Source organism: Toxorhynchites rutilus, chromosome 3 (genome assembly GCF_029784135.1).
Source record: "Toxorhynchites rutilus septentrionalis strain SRP chromosome 3, ASM2978413v1, whole genome shotgun sequence".
Lineage (NCBI taxonomy): Eukaryota > Metazoa > Arthropoda > Insecta > Diptera > Culicidae > Toxorhynchites > Toxorhynchites rutilus.
In genome coordinates this window covers 277,693,949-277,711,089 of record NC_073746.1, presented here as the reverse complement: position 1 = coordinate 277,711,089, position 17,141 = coordinate 277,693,949, and the positions used below count along the sequence as shown (strand labels likewise).

Here is a 17,141-nt window from a genome sequence, read left to right as displayed (position 1 = left end):
CAGTTTCACATGTGAAAGGACGATCACTGCTTTCAATTGAAAGTTTCATTCGATTTCATTTCTCCAAACTGAATTTTCCCGGACCGTCTTTCAAAAAAAAGTGGAATTGTAAGAGGCATATTATGGCTACTTTAACTAGTTTCACAGGCACATTAGTATTCCAACCAGAGCCTAACTGATTACGCTTGCTAGTATACTGCACATTGTTTCACATCGTCATTTTCATTAGTTTCAGTGAATACGGTTCGAGTTCCAACGAATTTTTCATTCAAAATAAGACACTTTCATTCGATATAAAAACCTTTCATTTTCATTTGATGATTTCATAATTTCGCTTCGCTGTGAAGAATGAAAGGAACGGACGTGAAGCGAAACGAGACTGTATGAAGGTGAAATGATATTCTCACTATTGAGCGTGAAAAGAGAGTAGCACTTTTTTCAGTTTGCACGAGATTGCAGCAAATTGAAAGACGATAGGCTCATTATTGAGTGACAATGTGTCAATTGAAGTGAAATTGCATGGCTCTGCTTGAGACAGGTCTCGAAGAGGGAAAAATGTTATTCAATTTATTATAGACAAACATGTTTTCTATCCAACTGGACAAGTCTACAATACTCAGCTCTGAAGCTCTGTTGTTAGGGTATGTTCGATATATAGGGTTGGGGAAAAAGAAATGTATTTCTGATCGAAATTTGACACTTTTTCTAACATACATAAAATTTTCCAATTTAAGCACAGATTGTCGTCTTTAAATAGCCGTATAGTATGACCCGATGCGATAAGTACAACACAAGATATGTTCAAGTGTCGTTTCGACAGTGTTGTGATTGTTCTTTTCAGTCTCAAGTTATAGCGCGTCAAAGATGGAGTCCACCAAGCAAGAAATTCGCATATTTTACGTTTTTACTACCTGCGAGGTAAAACTGCAACGAAGGTGGCCGAAAAAATTCGTGTAGTTTATGGACCCGATACTGTAACGATTCGCACAGCACAGCGTTGGTTTGATCGATTTCGTTCTGGTGTAGTGGCTGTCGAAGATACACCCCGTACTGGTAGGCCAATCGTCGTGGAAACCGATAAAATCGTTGAAATCATCCAAGTAGACCGGCATGTGAGCACTCGCTCGATTGGCCAGGAACTGGGTATAGATCATAAAACCGTTTGGAACCATTTGAATAAGATTGGATTAAAAAAAAAGACGGGTGGGTAATGTCGGGGACATAACCGGAGTGACGTAGGACTATACAAAGGGGACAGCTTTTGCTAAATATATATTTTAAATATATTGTTTTATTTTCTTCTCCTACGTGAATACCTATCTACCTGAAAAATGGATTAGTTTACTGTTTACTCTTTATGAATATGTTGATGGTTCTGAAAAGAACCTTTGGTGTTGTGTTTTTGTTATCACTCGATATTCCCATCTTGATCGGTTAAACCTTCCTGTTTAGCTATTGCATTTGCCTCTCGCCACAGCTTTCACAGTTGGAAAATTTCTTTCCATCCAGCTTGTGACATGTTGTTCAGTAAATTACATTTAATGCGACGTGCCGGAGAAACACTTTGCCACTCACTGAAACTAATTGTTGCCTTGATGAGCGCCGAACCGAAGCTGCTCTGTTCTTGATGCGGGTGTTCTGATCGTCGTGAGCAGCTTTGCAAGCCAACTCGAGCACTCCAACGGCCGAAACTCTATAATCGCTGTTAGGTATACTGGTGCTCCGGCACCAATCCGTTCGGCCTAGTTACCCTTGCGGAGCAATCAGTGAATGCGACCAACAGGGAACTGGAGACCTGCACGGTTCGAGTGAGACTTTGCCTTTCCCTTAACTTGTCCTCCTTTGTTACGTCCACGATGCCGATGCCGTACAACCACACGGGTTTACGGTTTGAAAGAAAATAAGATATTTTTTTGGGGTCCGCGTGTTTTATACTCTAGCGGTACACACTCACAGGATAGAGACAAATCGGCAGACTCAGCCAGAGGGGCGAGTCCAACGAGACGAACGAATGAGCGTTAAAAGGGAGCGATGGCAAAAAAATACATTCATTACGATTTGTTCGCTCGTTGGATTCACATGCAGGCTAAAAAGGGTCCTTTTCAGGATCACAAAATTATCTTCAATCTAAAGAGTTTATTGTTTTGTTATCACTCGATATCCCCATCATGTTCGGCTACACCTTCCTGTTTAGCGATTTGTTGCCACTCGCCACAGCTTTCACAGTTTTTTTCACAAATTTCTTCCCATCCAGCTTTGTGACATGTTGTACAGTAAATTACATTCAATGCGACGTGCCGAAGCGCCACTCAGTGTCGCATTGGAGGCGATTTTAACCTGTAATTGAACATTTGCGATGACAGTGGTACAGTGTCGACTTTCAATGTGGGGTCATAATTTGGACCCCGAACTCTATGTTTACAAAAATGTCCAACTAAATAAGTCGCATTACATGTCCGTCCAATTAGCTAAATGTCGAACTAATTGTAAATTACTGTACTTTCAATCTGGAAACAATTTAAGAATTGGTGAAAATTGAATAATCAGGAAAGTCCCCAACTATCAATAAGCTCAGAACAACTGCCAAATTCACATACTCATCAGATCCTGGCAAACAAATTATGAAAACATCAATTTGTGTTTTATTATTATTTTGGATAATGTTTTAGAAAGCATTGAACTTTATTTCCTAAACTCTTTTTTGGAAGGTTTAATGGCCCTGAAAAGCGCCTTGTTTTATGGAATGGTTCCAATTTAGAAAACTTAGTACTCGTGGTTTTGAAAAAAACCATTTCGAACGCCCTCGATGCCGCCTTGTTCTGGATTTGCCACCAAAGCAGTTTGTATAAAGAACAAACTTTTTTCTTCTGCTACCTGATGCTGTTTTGCGATTGCGTTTGCCACTCGCCACTCGCTGCAACTGCCTGTTGTCTTGATGTCCACCGAACCGAATGTGTTCTGTTCCGAATGCGGGTTATCTTATCGTCGCGAGTAGCATTGCCAGCTACTCGATCACTTCGGCGGCCGAAACTATATAACGCCGGCTAGGTGGACTGGTGCACTGGTACTAACGCGCTCGGCCTAGCTACCCTTGCGGGGAACTCCAGATCAACACGGTTCGAGCGGGATTTTGCCTTTCCCTTCACTTTTCCTCTTTTACCATGTCCATGACTGCTTGGGTTGGTTTGTTGATGTGTTGTGATGCGAACCGATGTGGTGTACGGTTTGAATGAGAATGATCGTTACGGCAGCGGAGCGGGGATTTTTAAGCTGACTGGCTGGCTCGAGAATTACGCATGTGTGAGACAGCGACCAATGTTTCGTTCATTTTTTTCTTTTTCCTTTCCAATCGTGCTTCATTCTATTTCGCTGCTGCTCTGGTTGCCCGTTTCGGTCAGTACGATTTGAGGAGCACAAAATGGACCAATCAAAAATGGGCACATAGGGCATTTTGACAATGCTTGATATTTCACAATTATTCAATTATTTATCTCATGAAAAACGAAATGTTATTCGTTATGATAGATGCGTAGATATATTTCCTATCAATTGATGCAAAAACATTTGCGATCTATTGAGAAATGCTCGAGTTATAAGCGTTCCAAATCTTGCATTTTTTCCTACTTGTTCAGTGCCTAGATTTCCATTTCACCCCCTATATCTTCCGGTTAGACGTAGTCCTACGTCAAAAGCTGGATGTATGGGTGCCACACGAGTTGACGCAAAAAAATCTTTTAGACCGAATCAACACCTGCGATGCACTGCTGAAACGGAACGAACTCGATCCATTTTTGAAGAAGATGTTGACTGGTGATGAAAAGTTGATCACGTACGACAACCTAAAGCGAAAAAGTCGTGGTCGAAACGCGGTGAGCCGGCCCAAAACATCGCCAAGCCCGGATTGACGACCAGGAAGGTTTTGTTGTGTGTTTGGTGGGATTGGAAGGGAATCATCCACTATGACCTGCTCAACTATGGCCAGACCCTTAACTCGGTTCTCTACCGTGAGCAGCTTGACCGTTTGAAGCAGGCGATTGACCAGAAGCGGCCAGAAATGATCAATAGGAATGGTGTTGTTTTCCTCCAGGACAACACTCGGCCTCACACATCTTTGATGACCCGCCAGAAGCTACGGGAGCTCCTATTGCACCTATATCCTATTGCACCCACCGTATAGGCCAGAGCTGGCTCTTAGTGATTATCATCTCTTCCGGTCCATGCAAAACGCTCTTGGTGATACTAAGTTGGCCTCAAAAGAGGCTTACGAAAACTGGCTGTCTAAGTTTTTTCCAAATAAGGAGAGGGGGGGGGGGTTTATAAAGGGGGATAATGAAGCTGCCTTCGAAATGGCAACAAGTTTGCGAACAAAACGGTGCATATTTGACTTAAATTGGATAATTTTAAGTATGTTAAATAAAGCGTAAAATTTCGATCAGAAATTCGACATTTCTTTTTGCCCAACCCTATATGTGATTTTCACGAAGAAAAATCGATTTACATTTACTAGTTGCGTGAAAAAAACCCTAAATCGGACAAACAAAGATCATTTACTCTACTTTTCCCTAGCCGGGGAATCTTTCCAACAAGTTGAATATTACTTTATCCAGGCATGATTGGTAAGTGTAAGGTTTGTGAAACCATACGAGATCGTCTTAGCTGCCTCCATAATCTCTCGGGTATCTTGATTCTTCAATAATAATTTAGACGTGAGCTCAAGTATTCATAGCATTATTAACATGTTTTTGCAGGAACACCATCCGACCAGTCTCAGCAAAGTCTTCAGAGCCTACAACAGCAACAGCAGCACCAACAACAGCATGACTGATCACAGCACCATTATCGATAGTTCAGTTGTTTTCCAATTTATAAAAAAAGGTTAGCACAACACAATGCGCACCTCGCATTGGAGCTTCTAAATTAGCCTTTGTTTCAATTCCAGCATTTCTAACACCACTAGTACTGGGAAGCATTGAAATAAACAGTCATCTGCGTGTCAACTCTCCACAAGCACTATTCAATAGCCTAAATGATAACCTGGGGAAAAAGAAACAAACAAGCATGAATACAATAGCAACAAAATATAGTAACACATACAGAACCATATTCTCACATAATCAATCGTAATACATAAGCCAACAATAAACAATAGATTGAAGTAAACAGAATAATACGCAAACAATACGTCATCATCCCTTCCAGTACCACTCTCTCAGCGCGAGCCAGGAAACACAATGGCGAATCATCAGCACCTGCACTGCTTTACCGACAAACTCCATTGCTACCGGCGCATGCACACATCCAAACAAACACACATACTGTCATCTCAATCATAACGAAACAAACCCATGAAATGGTGTCTCCGACAATGTGCGAGGATACTCGCCTAAGATAAAAGGAAACACAGTCTCTAAAAATTAAAAATTTAGAGGTTAAAGAAGCGTAACGTGAAATTTATTAAGATCCATTTTGTGAGGAACAAAATGGCATCTAGTGATTTTAGATTATAAGTTTCAGTGAAAAAAAAATACACACGAGAATACGAAGAAGAAAAGTGAAGTTAGTTAAGAAGATGATAAAATATTAAAGCAAATTGTAAATACTATTGCAGAGTTGAATAATGACAGTAACATGTAATTGAAAGGGATAGAATTAAAAGTAGTGAAAAGTACAAGAATTTATTAACAAATTTAACTGTGAGTTATAGTAGTGACAAGAAAACCAAACGTTACAAATCATTGGAACACAATATGAATCGAACATTATCAAGCACATCATCCCTCTTGGCGAAAATGGAATCAGCGCAAAAACACACCTGTCTAACGTCTCTCTTTCACTACCTTCCCAAACCACCTCTCATGAGTACCCATACTAATTTCCCTCAATGAAGCATCGGAGAAATACGGCCAGCGTCACTCTCCAGTTCAATCCTGTCATCCATACTTTATCTTTTGAAATGCGACAAGCGCAATAACTTGAGCAGCACATTTTTGAAACAAAAAACTTCCAAACGAAATTTTTCCTAACACATCCACAAACCCCCTCACATACATACACATACACGATAGCGTATGCATGAAATAAGCAAACAAAACATTTACGAGTTGTAGTCAACAAAATCCCAGAAAAAAATAACCGTTAAAAATACGATTTACTAACAAAGCTTAATTGATAAATGGAAAACAGGGGAACGGACACTATGATGTACACAGCAGGTTTTGGATCGAAAAAACACGCGATGCCCGCGTTTTGTTGAACGTTGTCTCTGAGGATGTTAGTTCAATAAGCACACACAACACAACACAGCACATGAACAAACTCACATGCAAATCCCAGTTCGAACACATACAGGTTAACAGAGCAGTCTAATATTGAAGCAGAACAAATTTGAAACGACAGGCGTAACAATAAAAACACACACAGAACCGTTGGATTGTGGAAGGAAGGCAGGCAAGCAAGCAAGCAAACAGCAAATAAAGCTATGAAACAGCTGCGCGTAAAGTTTCGTGTAGACAGCATGCAAATTGGACACGTTGAATTCGAAAAACAGTTTTAGAAAAGAACACAAATCATATTGTAAAAAAAAAACAAACATTTCATAAATATGAACGCAAACTGAAAAAAAGCGGCGCAAAAATTCGAAAAGTGAATAAACACATAAAAATTAAAGTATTGAAATAGTTTGTTTGCCACAGTTATCCGAAACGTCTACTAAAAGCACATTTGCTCAAATTCTTGCACAGACCGTAACGAGAAATATTAAACATCCAGTGGATGCTTATGTTTGATTTTTTCAGGATTAAAGCTTGTTTCATTTAGAATCTGGAATCACAAAATCGGTTGTATCTTGAGATTGGTTAAAGATGCAACAAATGTTTTTATATCAAAAAGCGAATAACGTATTGTTCTTTTCAGAGAAAATTATTCCGCTACTTTTTTGATCCATTTTCGTACTTTTTATCGGATAACCTCAATCAAAGTTTGGACTCTCTGTTGATCAAGGATGGAAAACAAGGGAGCATGATGTGATTTACGATTAATCGCAAACTGCACAGATCGCAATCTGTGCAAACTGCGACTGACTATTAATCCTCACCCATCATAACCAAATGATTTTCTTCTGGTAACTCTGAGTTGACCAAAGCATTGCTAGACTGAAACTAGTTCGAACAATTGAGTTACTCTCCTTCCTTGTTTTGTTTACAACTCCTAACAAGAATTTGCTCCATGGGAATGAGTGTCTCTATGACGTACGCTTTACGATTCTCGCTCTCTCGTCCGGGAGTTCAATTTTCCTTTCCGAGCGCGTTTATTTCGATGAAACTGGGTAAAATAAAAAAACAGGAAGTGGGTTATATCTATGGTATAACCGCAAGGGTGACGTAGGACTATCGTTGATTTTGTTTGAAGTTGAATCTAAATCCATCCTGAATGAATGAATAAATAAATATTTGGGTGACTTCAAAAACGAGAGTGTTACTTTGAAGACTCAAGGTTTTATGCATCCAATATTGGATACAAAAAACCTTGTTCTGAAGAATAATCTTCAGAAGCTTTCCTGTTAACTGCACTTGATTGACAAATCACAAAACCAAATGTATGTGGTCGCAGTATTATATGGATAGAAAACATTAAAATAAACTCGCTTGAATGTAATTTTCAATTCCAAGGGGAACTGGCAGATTATTTTTCAGCAACGATCATTTCTTTCCAGGTTTCCTCTCGATAACCAGCAAACGAATAGAGTTGCGCGCGTGTATGTGTGTGTGTGGCGGCTGCTTCTATGTCTTTCCGAGAAACCGTATTTCGATGCTGATACTCTCTTGGTCACCTTCTCTTCTCCTTCTGATCGATCGGCTTTTCTGCGCTCCCTCACAGTCAAAACAAACTGATTGCATTTCAGGTCAGGTCAAGCCAGGTAATGAATACCTCGATCCCTCGCCGTTCAGCTCGTTCAGTAACGATGTTGTCTTGTCGATGTCCTCAGGCGTCGTGCACTAATTACGTAACGCAAAAATCCGGATTTTGAACCTCCCCCCCTTTCGTAACGCAATTTCCTATCTCTAATAAACAGAACGTAACGCAACATCTAACCCCTCCCCCCTTATCGCGTTACGTAATTTGTGCACGACGCCTCACGAAAAATGAATGGGTTTCACCACCAGAATATCATTTCAGTATGCTTTTCGTGCGTGATTGAATCGAGAGAAGGTGTGGTTTACGATGGCAATTTGGAAGGCAAACTAGAGGAGAATGAACTCTCTGAGTATGAAAATTTCGGCGACTGAGCAATAATCGATTGAAAATTATATAATTTTGGCGATACGAAACATTTTCCGTTTTTCATGTTATGCATCCATTATTGGATACGAAAATATCCTACCGATGGGAAAGAATAATCTTCAGAAGCTTTCCAGCTAATTACACTTGATTGACAAATTACGAAATCAAATGTATTTGGTCGCTGTGTTCGCCATATAATTAGAAAACATTAAAATAAACTCTTTCGCATAGATGTATTCTTCAATTCCCAGGGAACTGGCAGATTATTTTTCAGCAACGATTAGATCTTTCCGGAATTTTCTCGATGCTGTATGGCATCCAAACGAAAATTCTCGTTTCAGTTTGGCCTGCAAAAAACTTTTCTGAACTCTAATCCATCAAATTTAGAGCCCTGAAAAGGGCCGTTGATTATATGCTAAGCTAATATAGCACCCTCTCCTTGGATTCGACGGGCCAGCTGAATGTCCTTGGGCATGATGTGACGCGTTTTACGTGGATAGCACACAAATTTGTATCTTCGAATAAGCCTCCTGCAGCGTCATAACCGCGGAACTTTGGAAGCACAAGTCGGTTTTGAAGTCCTGAGCACGATCCAAAAGCTGCAAAGGTAGCTTGCGGATCAGCAATTCGGTCGACTTCCGATAGCGATGAATTTCACGCAAAGTTCCCGGTCGATAGCGATGTGGCTTCTTCACCTATCCTGCGGCTGGTGCGCTTATCCGAGCTGCTTTCGTGTGCCTTACCACTGAAAGACTAACCTGCTATCTGCTTGGTCCCAAACAAACGAGTCGTCACGGTGCGAGAGTAGAGTAAGAAATGAACGAAAGCAAAGGAAGCGTCATTTTATAACCTGTTTTCGAAGCTATCATTAAGCTATTGAAACAATTTTCCGACTCAATAAATAGCAATCATATAACTCTTGGACATTTTATCGTTTGTATGAAATGATTATCACTGTTCCGTTGATCCGAAGCAGAATGAATCACGCTTAAAGAAGGAATGGATTTTTTCTTGGAATTTACTCAGCAAAAATAATGCCCTTTCCCAACACTTAAAAACGACAAACGGTAAACAGTTTCATCAAAGTGATTTCTTCGATATGGGGATATATTCACTACATCATGTCATGTATTTCATATTCTTCATTATGAAATCCATATCCATGGCACCTATCGGTATCGAATTATCATCGACACCACGATTTTCGCTAAATGCTCCTTTCAGTTCGGCCTGTAAAAAACTTTTCTGTACTCTAATCCATCAAATTTGGAGCCCTGAAAAGGGCTGTTGATTATATGCTAAGCTAATATAGCACGCTCTCCTCGGATACGATGGGCCAGCTGGATGTCCTTGGGCATGATGTGACGCGTTTTACATGGATAGCACACAAATTGGTATCTTCGAATAAGCCTCCTGCAGCGTCATAACCGCGGAACTTTGGAAGCGCAAGTCGGTTTTGAAGTCCTGAGCAATTCCACGAACCAAATGCTGCAAAGGTAGCTTGCGGATCAGCAATTCGGTCGACTTCTGATAGCGACGAATTTCATGCGAAGTTCCCGGTCGATAGCGATGTGGCTTCTTCACGCTTCCTGCGGCTGGTGCGCTTATCCGAGCTGCTTTCGTGGTGCCTTACCACCGAAAGACTAACGAGCTGTCTGCTTAGTCCCGATGAAACGAGTCCTCACGGTGCGAGAGTAGAGTAAGAAATGAACGAAAGCAAGGGAAGTGTCATTTTATAAAACATAAAAGAATCGAATGTAAACCCCACCCTCTTTATTATATAAGCTTACTGTATACTCACGAATATAATAAGGGTGGGATTTAGATTCTATACTTTTATGGTTTATAAAATGACGCTTCCTTTGCTTTCGTTCATTTCTTACTCTACTCTCGCACCGTGAGGACTCGAGCTCGTTAGTCTTTCGCAGACAGCTCGTTAGTCATTCGGTGGTAAGCCACACGAAGTCAGCTCGGATAAGCGCACCAGTAGCAAGATAGGTGGAGAAGCCACATCGCTATCGACCGGGAACTTTGCGTGAAATTCATCGCTATCAGTAGTCGACCGAATTGCTGATCCGCAGCTACCTTTGCAGCATTTGGATAGTGGAATTGCTCAGGACTTCAAAACCGACTCGCGCTTTCAAAGTTCCGCGGCTATGACGCTGTAGGAGGCTTATTCGAAGATACCAATTTGTGTGCTATCCATGCAAAACGCGTCACATCATGCCCAAGGACATCCAGCTGGCTCATCGTATCCGAGGAGAGCGTGCTATATTAATTTAGCATATAATCAACGGCCCTTTTCAGGGCTCCAAATTTGATGGATTAGAGTACAGAAAAGTTTTTTACAGGCCGAACTGAAAGGAGCATTTAGCGAAAATCGTGGTTTCGATAATAATTCGTTACCGATAGGTACCATGGATATGGATTTCTTAATGAAGAATATGAAATACATGACATGATGTAGTGAATATATCCGAAGAAATCACTTTGGTGAAACGGCATTATAAAATTATTTGTGTACGAATGCCGCAATCGATAGTCGACTCTAATTTGCGCTGGGTAATTTCCTCGGAGGACTCGATTCCTCCTTTGAACATTAATAATCTCTTTCTGGCAAAACGATGTGGTATGAATCACATTATTTGAATGATAGAATGAAGAAGTTTTCTGCCAATTTCCTTCAACCTCCAAACGTATCTTTCTCCCGTTTGTCGTTTTCGCGTTCGCTAATCCTTTCTCACAACACCCATTTCTCGTTTGAGAAATTGTTGAGTAAACATTGTTTGCCAGTGCGCGTAGAGCGGGAATTCCTAAAGATTCATTGCACCTCTAATAAATTGCCGAAAGACGTGGTCTTACGTTTATCGCACTTGATTGAAAAAATCCAAAACGAAATGTATTTGGTCGCAGATTTATATGAGTAGAAAGCAAATAATCGCTCGAAAATGACTTGATTTTCGCGATGTGAAACATTTTCCGTTTTTCATGTTATGCATCCAATATTGGATACGAAAATTTCCACTGATGGGGAAAAAAATATTCAGAAGTTTTCCTGTTAATTGCGATTGATTGAAAAATAACAAAACCAAATGTATTTGGTTGCAGTGTTATATGGATAGAAAACATTAAAATAAACTCTTTCGCATGAATGTATTTTTCAATTCCCAGGGGAACTGGCAGATTATTTTTCAGCAACGATGATAGCAACGAGAATTCCGCGCGTGTATGTGTGTATGTGTGTGTGTGTGGCGGCTGCTCCGATGTTTCAAGCGGAACCGTGGCATCACTCTCCTCCTGATGGATTCCCTTTTGGCCTTAGGTGCACAAACAGGCTCTTGGTGACACCGTTCATCAGCGTTTTCATGATAAACGAAATTAGCTTCACAACAACAGCGACAACATGCTCCAATCGCTGTTCAATCATAACTGAGTGGGTTTACGAGCGGCGCTCGCTTATATACCGATTGGTGATTTCAATAGCCTGTTTTGAAAGCAATTTTAAGACTATTGAAACAAGTTTTTGGATGAAAAAGTAACAAGTATATGACGCGTAGACATTTTATCTTTCAAATGAAGTGTTTATCATACCATTTCGTTCAGTTGTTTAAGAGCTATTAACGCTCAAAATCTCGGTCTCCAGCGTAACGCTTTCGTTCTCGAAACTTTGGTTTTACACCCCGGTATAGAAATGAAAGACGTAGTCCTACGTCAAAAATGCGCTACAGCAGATAGGACGACTTTAATGTTTAATGTTTCACAGAGGATTTCTCAGATGGTGTTTAAATTAATCTACAAGAGACTACAAACAATAATCCCCCTCAAATCACTGATTTTATGAGTTAATGTAAATGCGTTATTGGCCAACGCTATTACGACATCGAACACGTGGTCTTGCGAGATATATTTTTCCGCCAGCCCAAATACAGACCTCTTTTTTCGGGCCCGAGTAAACTGGTAGCTAGAAAAGACCTTGATTACCTTGAATTAATCAAAAAACATAAATTAGCGCAAATATGTCAACATGGGTTTTTTTTTGTGTAAGCACGTAAATATTTGCTGATCAAATTTTTGGATTGTGGAACTCTACATAGTTTGTATGCAGATAGACTATCCACAGTTTGTGGAGGGGAATACTCATACAACACAAATGGATAATGATTATCTGCTATCACAAAGCTGTGATTTTTTTTTATGTTTTGTTTTACTATTGATTCATTCAAAAAAAAAAAGCTTTATTTTTTAATGTTTTCTTATCCTGAGACTGGCTCACCATATTGCACTGCTACTAAAACCGTAGGCTAACTTTAAGAATATTGATGGGGGCTTACCAGAGGGGGTCCGGTGACGAAGGATTTTCTTCCGCTTCCTAGAGCGGCCCAAAGGATCGAAAGTGCATTTTCCAGCTTACGATCTCAGCCACGAACTGAGATTAACCGCACCGCAATTCTCGCAATTCAACCTTTTATAAATCGTTGCGAAGATTTCGAACATGCACTAATTCACGATGCTGATTTTATTTATTTCACCTTCAGCGATCTAGTTTTCTTCAAAGACACCTTTTTCGATTTAACAATTTCAAAATTGGTTTAAGGGGGTATTCTAGTGTAGAGACACGAATTTCGGACATTTTTTCGAACTCCGTAAAAATAAAACAAAGAATATTTTTACTATCCATTATACCATTATTCGTTTATCTATCTTTCAACAATAAAACAAAAATAGGACGGAAAAAAAAATATTCATAATTAGAATAGTTACATGCTGGTGAAGTGAGGGTGTTCAAAAAAAAGTTGTGCCATGGCGTACACGATTCCAGTCCTTCTGGTTATCTGAAACAAAAAAATCGAACAGATTCTGAATCAGTAAAGATGTCGCTATGGCATGAACCTCGGACAAGTCAAAAACATGGGTTTTAACAAAATGGCGGCCGTTTGAAAACAAAAATGCTGTTTAAAACGTTTTTTTTTGCGTTTACCGATTTTTTAAAAATAGTAAAATTAAAAAGTTATAATTTTTTATTGGTTCATGCGATAGAGAGATGTATGCAGATTATTTTCATATAAATTTGACATAAATCGGTTCAGTAGAACTTGAGATATCGTGTACGCCAGTTAGAAAAAAACTAGTTCCGAGAGAAACGCGTTTGAAGTTCATTGTGATGGCCGTAACAGGTTAGATACCACATCACTAAGATGGCTCTAACTAGGTAAATAATAGGATTTTCGATAAGTCCTTTCTAGAGTATATTCTTGAATGCCTAAACTACAGAAATATGGTAAAAAAAAATTTCGATTTTTTCAGATTTCTAGACTAGAATACCCCCTTAATCACCGTTCACGTTTATACAAATGGATTGGATATAATATTGGATCTGATCTCTTTCTCGGTCGGAATTCAACTGGTCTGTGTGTAGATAAAAGAGGTTTTTTCGCTTCTCTATTGCGTAAACCACTTTTTGCTGGTTGGATGGTTGGTTGACCTTTTAAGGCGGCACAAAAGTTTTTGGACACCTCATTTAAATTTCGTTCAGATATTTTTTTATTCATTTTCGGCGAATAATCAATAGAGTGCCGTGTTATGAAACATCAGAATAATAGCAAAATCAATATTACGATCATAAGGTGTTGGACAGGTTATTCCAGACGACATTAGAATATATTCCATCTGATCATCTTTAGAAAGTTTAATGACCTTCAAAGGATAAATTTATCTTGGGCACATTGAATTGATGTTCATGACTTCCAGTCGGACGTTCATCTGCTCTGATAATAATTGTGTGGTCCTCACAAAGCATATATTCCAATGCCGTCAGTTCACTGAAATTCTTCGCATACCGTTTGATGATTAGGTAGGATGTTGATAATCATTTGCTGCGATACCTATTGTTCTAAAAGTATTCATTCGACAATATGAAGACTGAATACCTGAAATTAACCGAATTCAACCATGCAAATCTGCGGTCAAAGCAGTATGTACACTTGAGAGATGCAACAAGTTTGAAGGGATATAAAAAACAGGAAGTGGGTTATATCTATGGTATAACCGCAAGGGTGACGTAGGACTATCGTTGATTTAGAGATCATTTGTATGAAGTTGAATCTGAATTCATTCTGAATGAATGAATATTTGGAGAACTTCGAAAACGAGAGCGTTAGGTTGGAGGCACAAGGTTTTATGCATCCAATATTGGATACGGAAATATCCTACTAATGGGGAAGAATAATCTTCAGAAGCTATCCTGTTGATTGCGATTGATTGAAAAATCACAAAACCTAATGTATTTGGTCACAGTGTTACATGGATAGAAAACATTAAAATAAACTCTTTCATATGAATGTAATTTTAAATTCCCAGAGGAACTGGCAGATTATTTTCAGTAACGATTAGATATTTCCACATTTTCCTCGATACTGGAAGCCCACCAGTGGTTAATGCTAACTCGATAACCATCTGTTAATAGCACTTGATTGAAACATATTTGGTCACAGTGTTACATGGATAGAAAACATTCAAAAAAACTCTTTCACATGAATGTATTTTTAAATTCCTAGAGGAACTGGCAGATTATTTTCCGGATCTTTCTCGATCCAAACGGAAAGAATTCCGTGCGTGTATGTGTGTGTGTGTAGCGGCTGCTTCGAGATCTTCCCGGGGAACCGTTTGTAGCATCACTCTCCTCCTGATGGATTCCCTTCTGGCCTAAGGTGCACAAACAGGCTCTTGGTGACACCGTTCATCCGCGCTTTCGTGATAAATGAAGAGCTTCACCACAACAGCGACAACATGCTCCAATCGCTGTTCAATTAGAACTGAGTGGATTTCCGAGCGGCGCTCGCTTATATACCGATTGGTGATTTCAATAGCCTATTTTGAAAGCAAATTTAAGACTATTGAAACAAGTTTTTGGATCAGAAAGTAACAAGTATAGAACGCGTAGACATTTTATCTTTCGAATGAAGTGTTTATCATACCATTTCGTTCAGTTGTTTAGGAGCTATTAACACTCAAAATCTCGGTCTCCGGCGTAACGCTTTCGTTTTCGAAACTTTGATTTTACACCCCGGTATAGAAATGAAAGACGTAGTCCTACGTCAAAAAAGCATTAGTCGTTCGATAAATCTACTGCCACATATGTCGGAAGTCCACGATATATGAATAACATACGTCCATACTAATTCATTACATTTATTCGCAACGAAGAACGTAACCTCACAAAATTGAATTAATCAAATATGTGATCCGTTTTATCTACAAAATAAAAAAGGGTCTGAAATTCAATCGAATTCGAAAGGTGTTTCGTGAAGTCACTAATTGAGTTACTATTGGAAAAATTATTTGGAGAGAAATGTGAATATTCAGAATTATTGGAATCTAAAAAACGATTTTGGGCGGGATGAGATTCGCCCAAATCTGCTGGTAATAAAATTAATCAATTGCAAGCAAACCATTTGTCATGCGAAAATGCGAAAACAGAATAGAAACTGAGAGAGGTTGGCGTCGACATCATGCCTCGTACCGTATGTTTCTATTCTGTTTTCGCATTTACGCATGACAATTGTCATGACAAATGGTTTGCTTGATCAATTGCATCCATTACCCGTCTGCTGTTTATCGGGCGGGAGACGACAGCAAAATAAAATCGACACGAGACTGAGTCAGCTACTCACTGCGGTCAGTGCAATAGAGAATTAAAAATCCCTCGATGAGTGTCGTAAGATTTCAGTTGTTCGTCTCTTGTACACTTTACGATCAAGAACTCATCATCTGCTCTATGGAATGGGATTAACCGTTTGTGGCTTGCACTCACGATAAAACTTGAGTAGTAGAAGTAATGCTTCGAGAGTGCAAGCAGTGGGGATTCCGCTTTCATATTGCTTTTTTGAGATCTTGGTAGCTCACCGTTCCAATTATTCTCTCTGTGTACATATGAAGAATAAAAGAGCATCGCCTGCTGGGGGTGATTTGAAAACATCCGACTAGAGGGATGTACTTATTCATTGATCGTTGAATGTGATTTTTTACCATCCCTGCTGTTGATTTACCACAGCGGCTGTTTTATTCCACGATCTCCTCATGTCCGTAGTATCCCGAGTCACTTTGGCACCATTCTTCAATCCCCGCTTGAAAGGGGGCTTAGGGTAAAAAAAAGTTTCCGAGAAAAACGCGTTTAAAGATTGCACTACGAAAACATCTGTTTTCAAGGTTTCGTGTTGGATGAACTAGTGTGAGCACAAGAAGAAGAATGTTCGAAAAATGAAATTATAAATTGTTTTGTTACCTTCTTTAATAATTGAATTGACCTTGTACAAAAAAACATTTCACGGGTTCACGGGTTATTTTCAACTCAGGGACCTCGGATAGGTCGCAATCGATTCTTAAGGATTTTCTGGTCCCGAATCGCGAAAAAACTCAAAATCGACAAATTTACCCTAAGCCCTCTTTTTTTCCCAGACGATCACATATGAGAATTAAATTTTCCGACCGTCCTTTAAAATTTTCTTAAAATCATCCGGTTTTTCTCTCCGGGCAGAGAAAAAGGAAATAAAATAAAGACGGTTCAAATCGGACTATCCCTTCTTCGGGTTTTGCGCTTAACAACACATTTAGCCTTCCATTTTCCTTTATATGGATTTTGCAGGTTTGGACAGATTTCAAGCTCAAAATGAAAGAAAACAAAAAAATCATCCGATCGCGAATAATCGGGGTTCTACTGTATACGCGATGAAAATATGAAATATCTGTAAATGTACGCTAATGTCTACAAAATATGCCAACTGCACGTCGTTATGCTAAAAATTCTGAGAAGTTCCTGAAATCCAATGCTTTCTCAAATCTATTTCTTGCTAAAAGTTCTCACA

At 39.4% G+C, this 17,141-nt stretch overlaps 1 protein-coding gene across 12 annotated transcripts in view; it reads left to right on the top strand.

Moving 5' to 3' along the window:
* LOC129774720 (putative transcription factor capicua) overlaps positions 1 to 6,675 on the top strand; it is a 139,151-nt gene extending 132,476 nt beyond the window's left edge. For 11 of the 12 annotated variants that reach the window (XM_055778625.1, XM_055778621.1, XM_055778629.1 and 8 more), the window contains 2 exons: positions 4,749 to 4,875; positions 4,940 to 6,675. In XM_055778625.1, coding sequence (XP_055634600.1) covers positions 4,749 to 4,825 — 77 coding nt within the window. In that variant the 3' untranslated portion in view covers positions 4,826 to 4,875; positions 4,940 to 6,675. The other variant, XM_055778620.1, reaches the window with a different exon arrangement.
* The last annotated feature ends 10,466 nt before the right edge of the window (positions 6,676 to 17,141 follow it).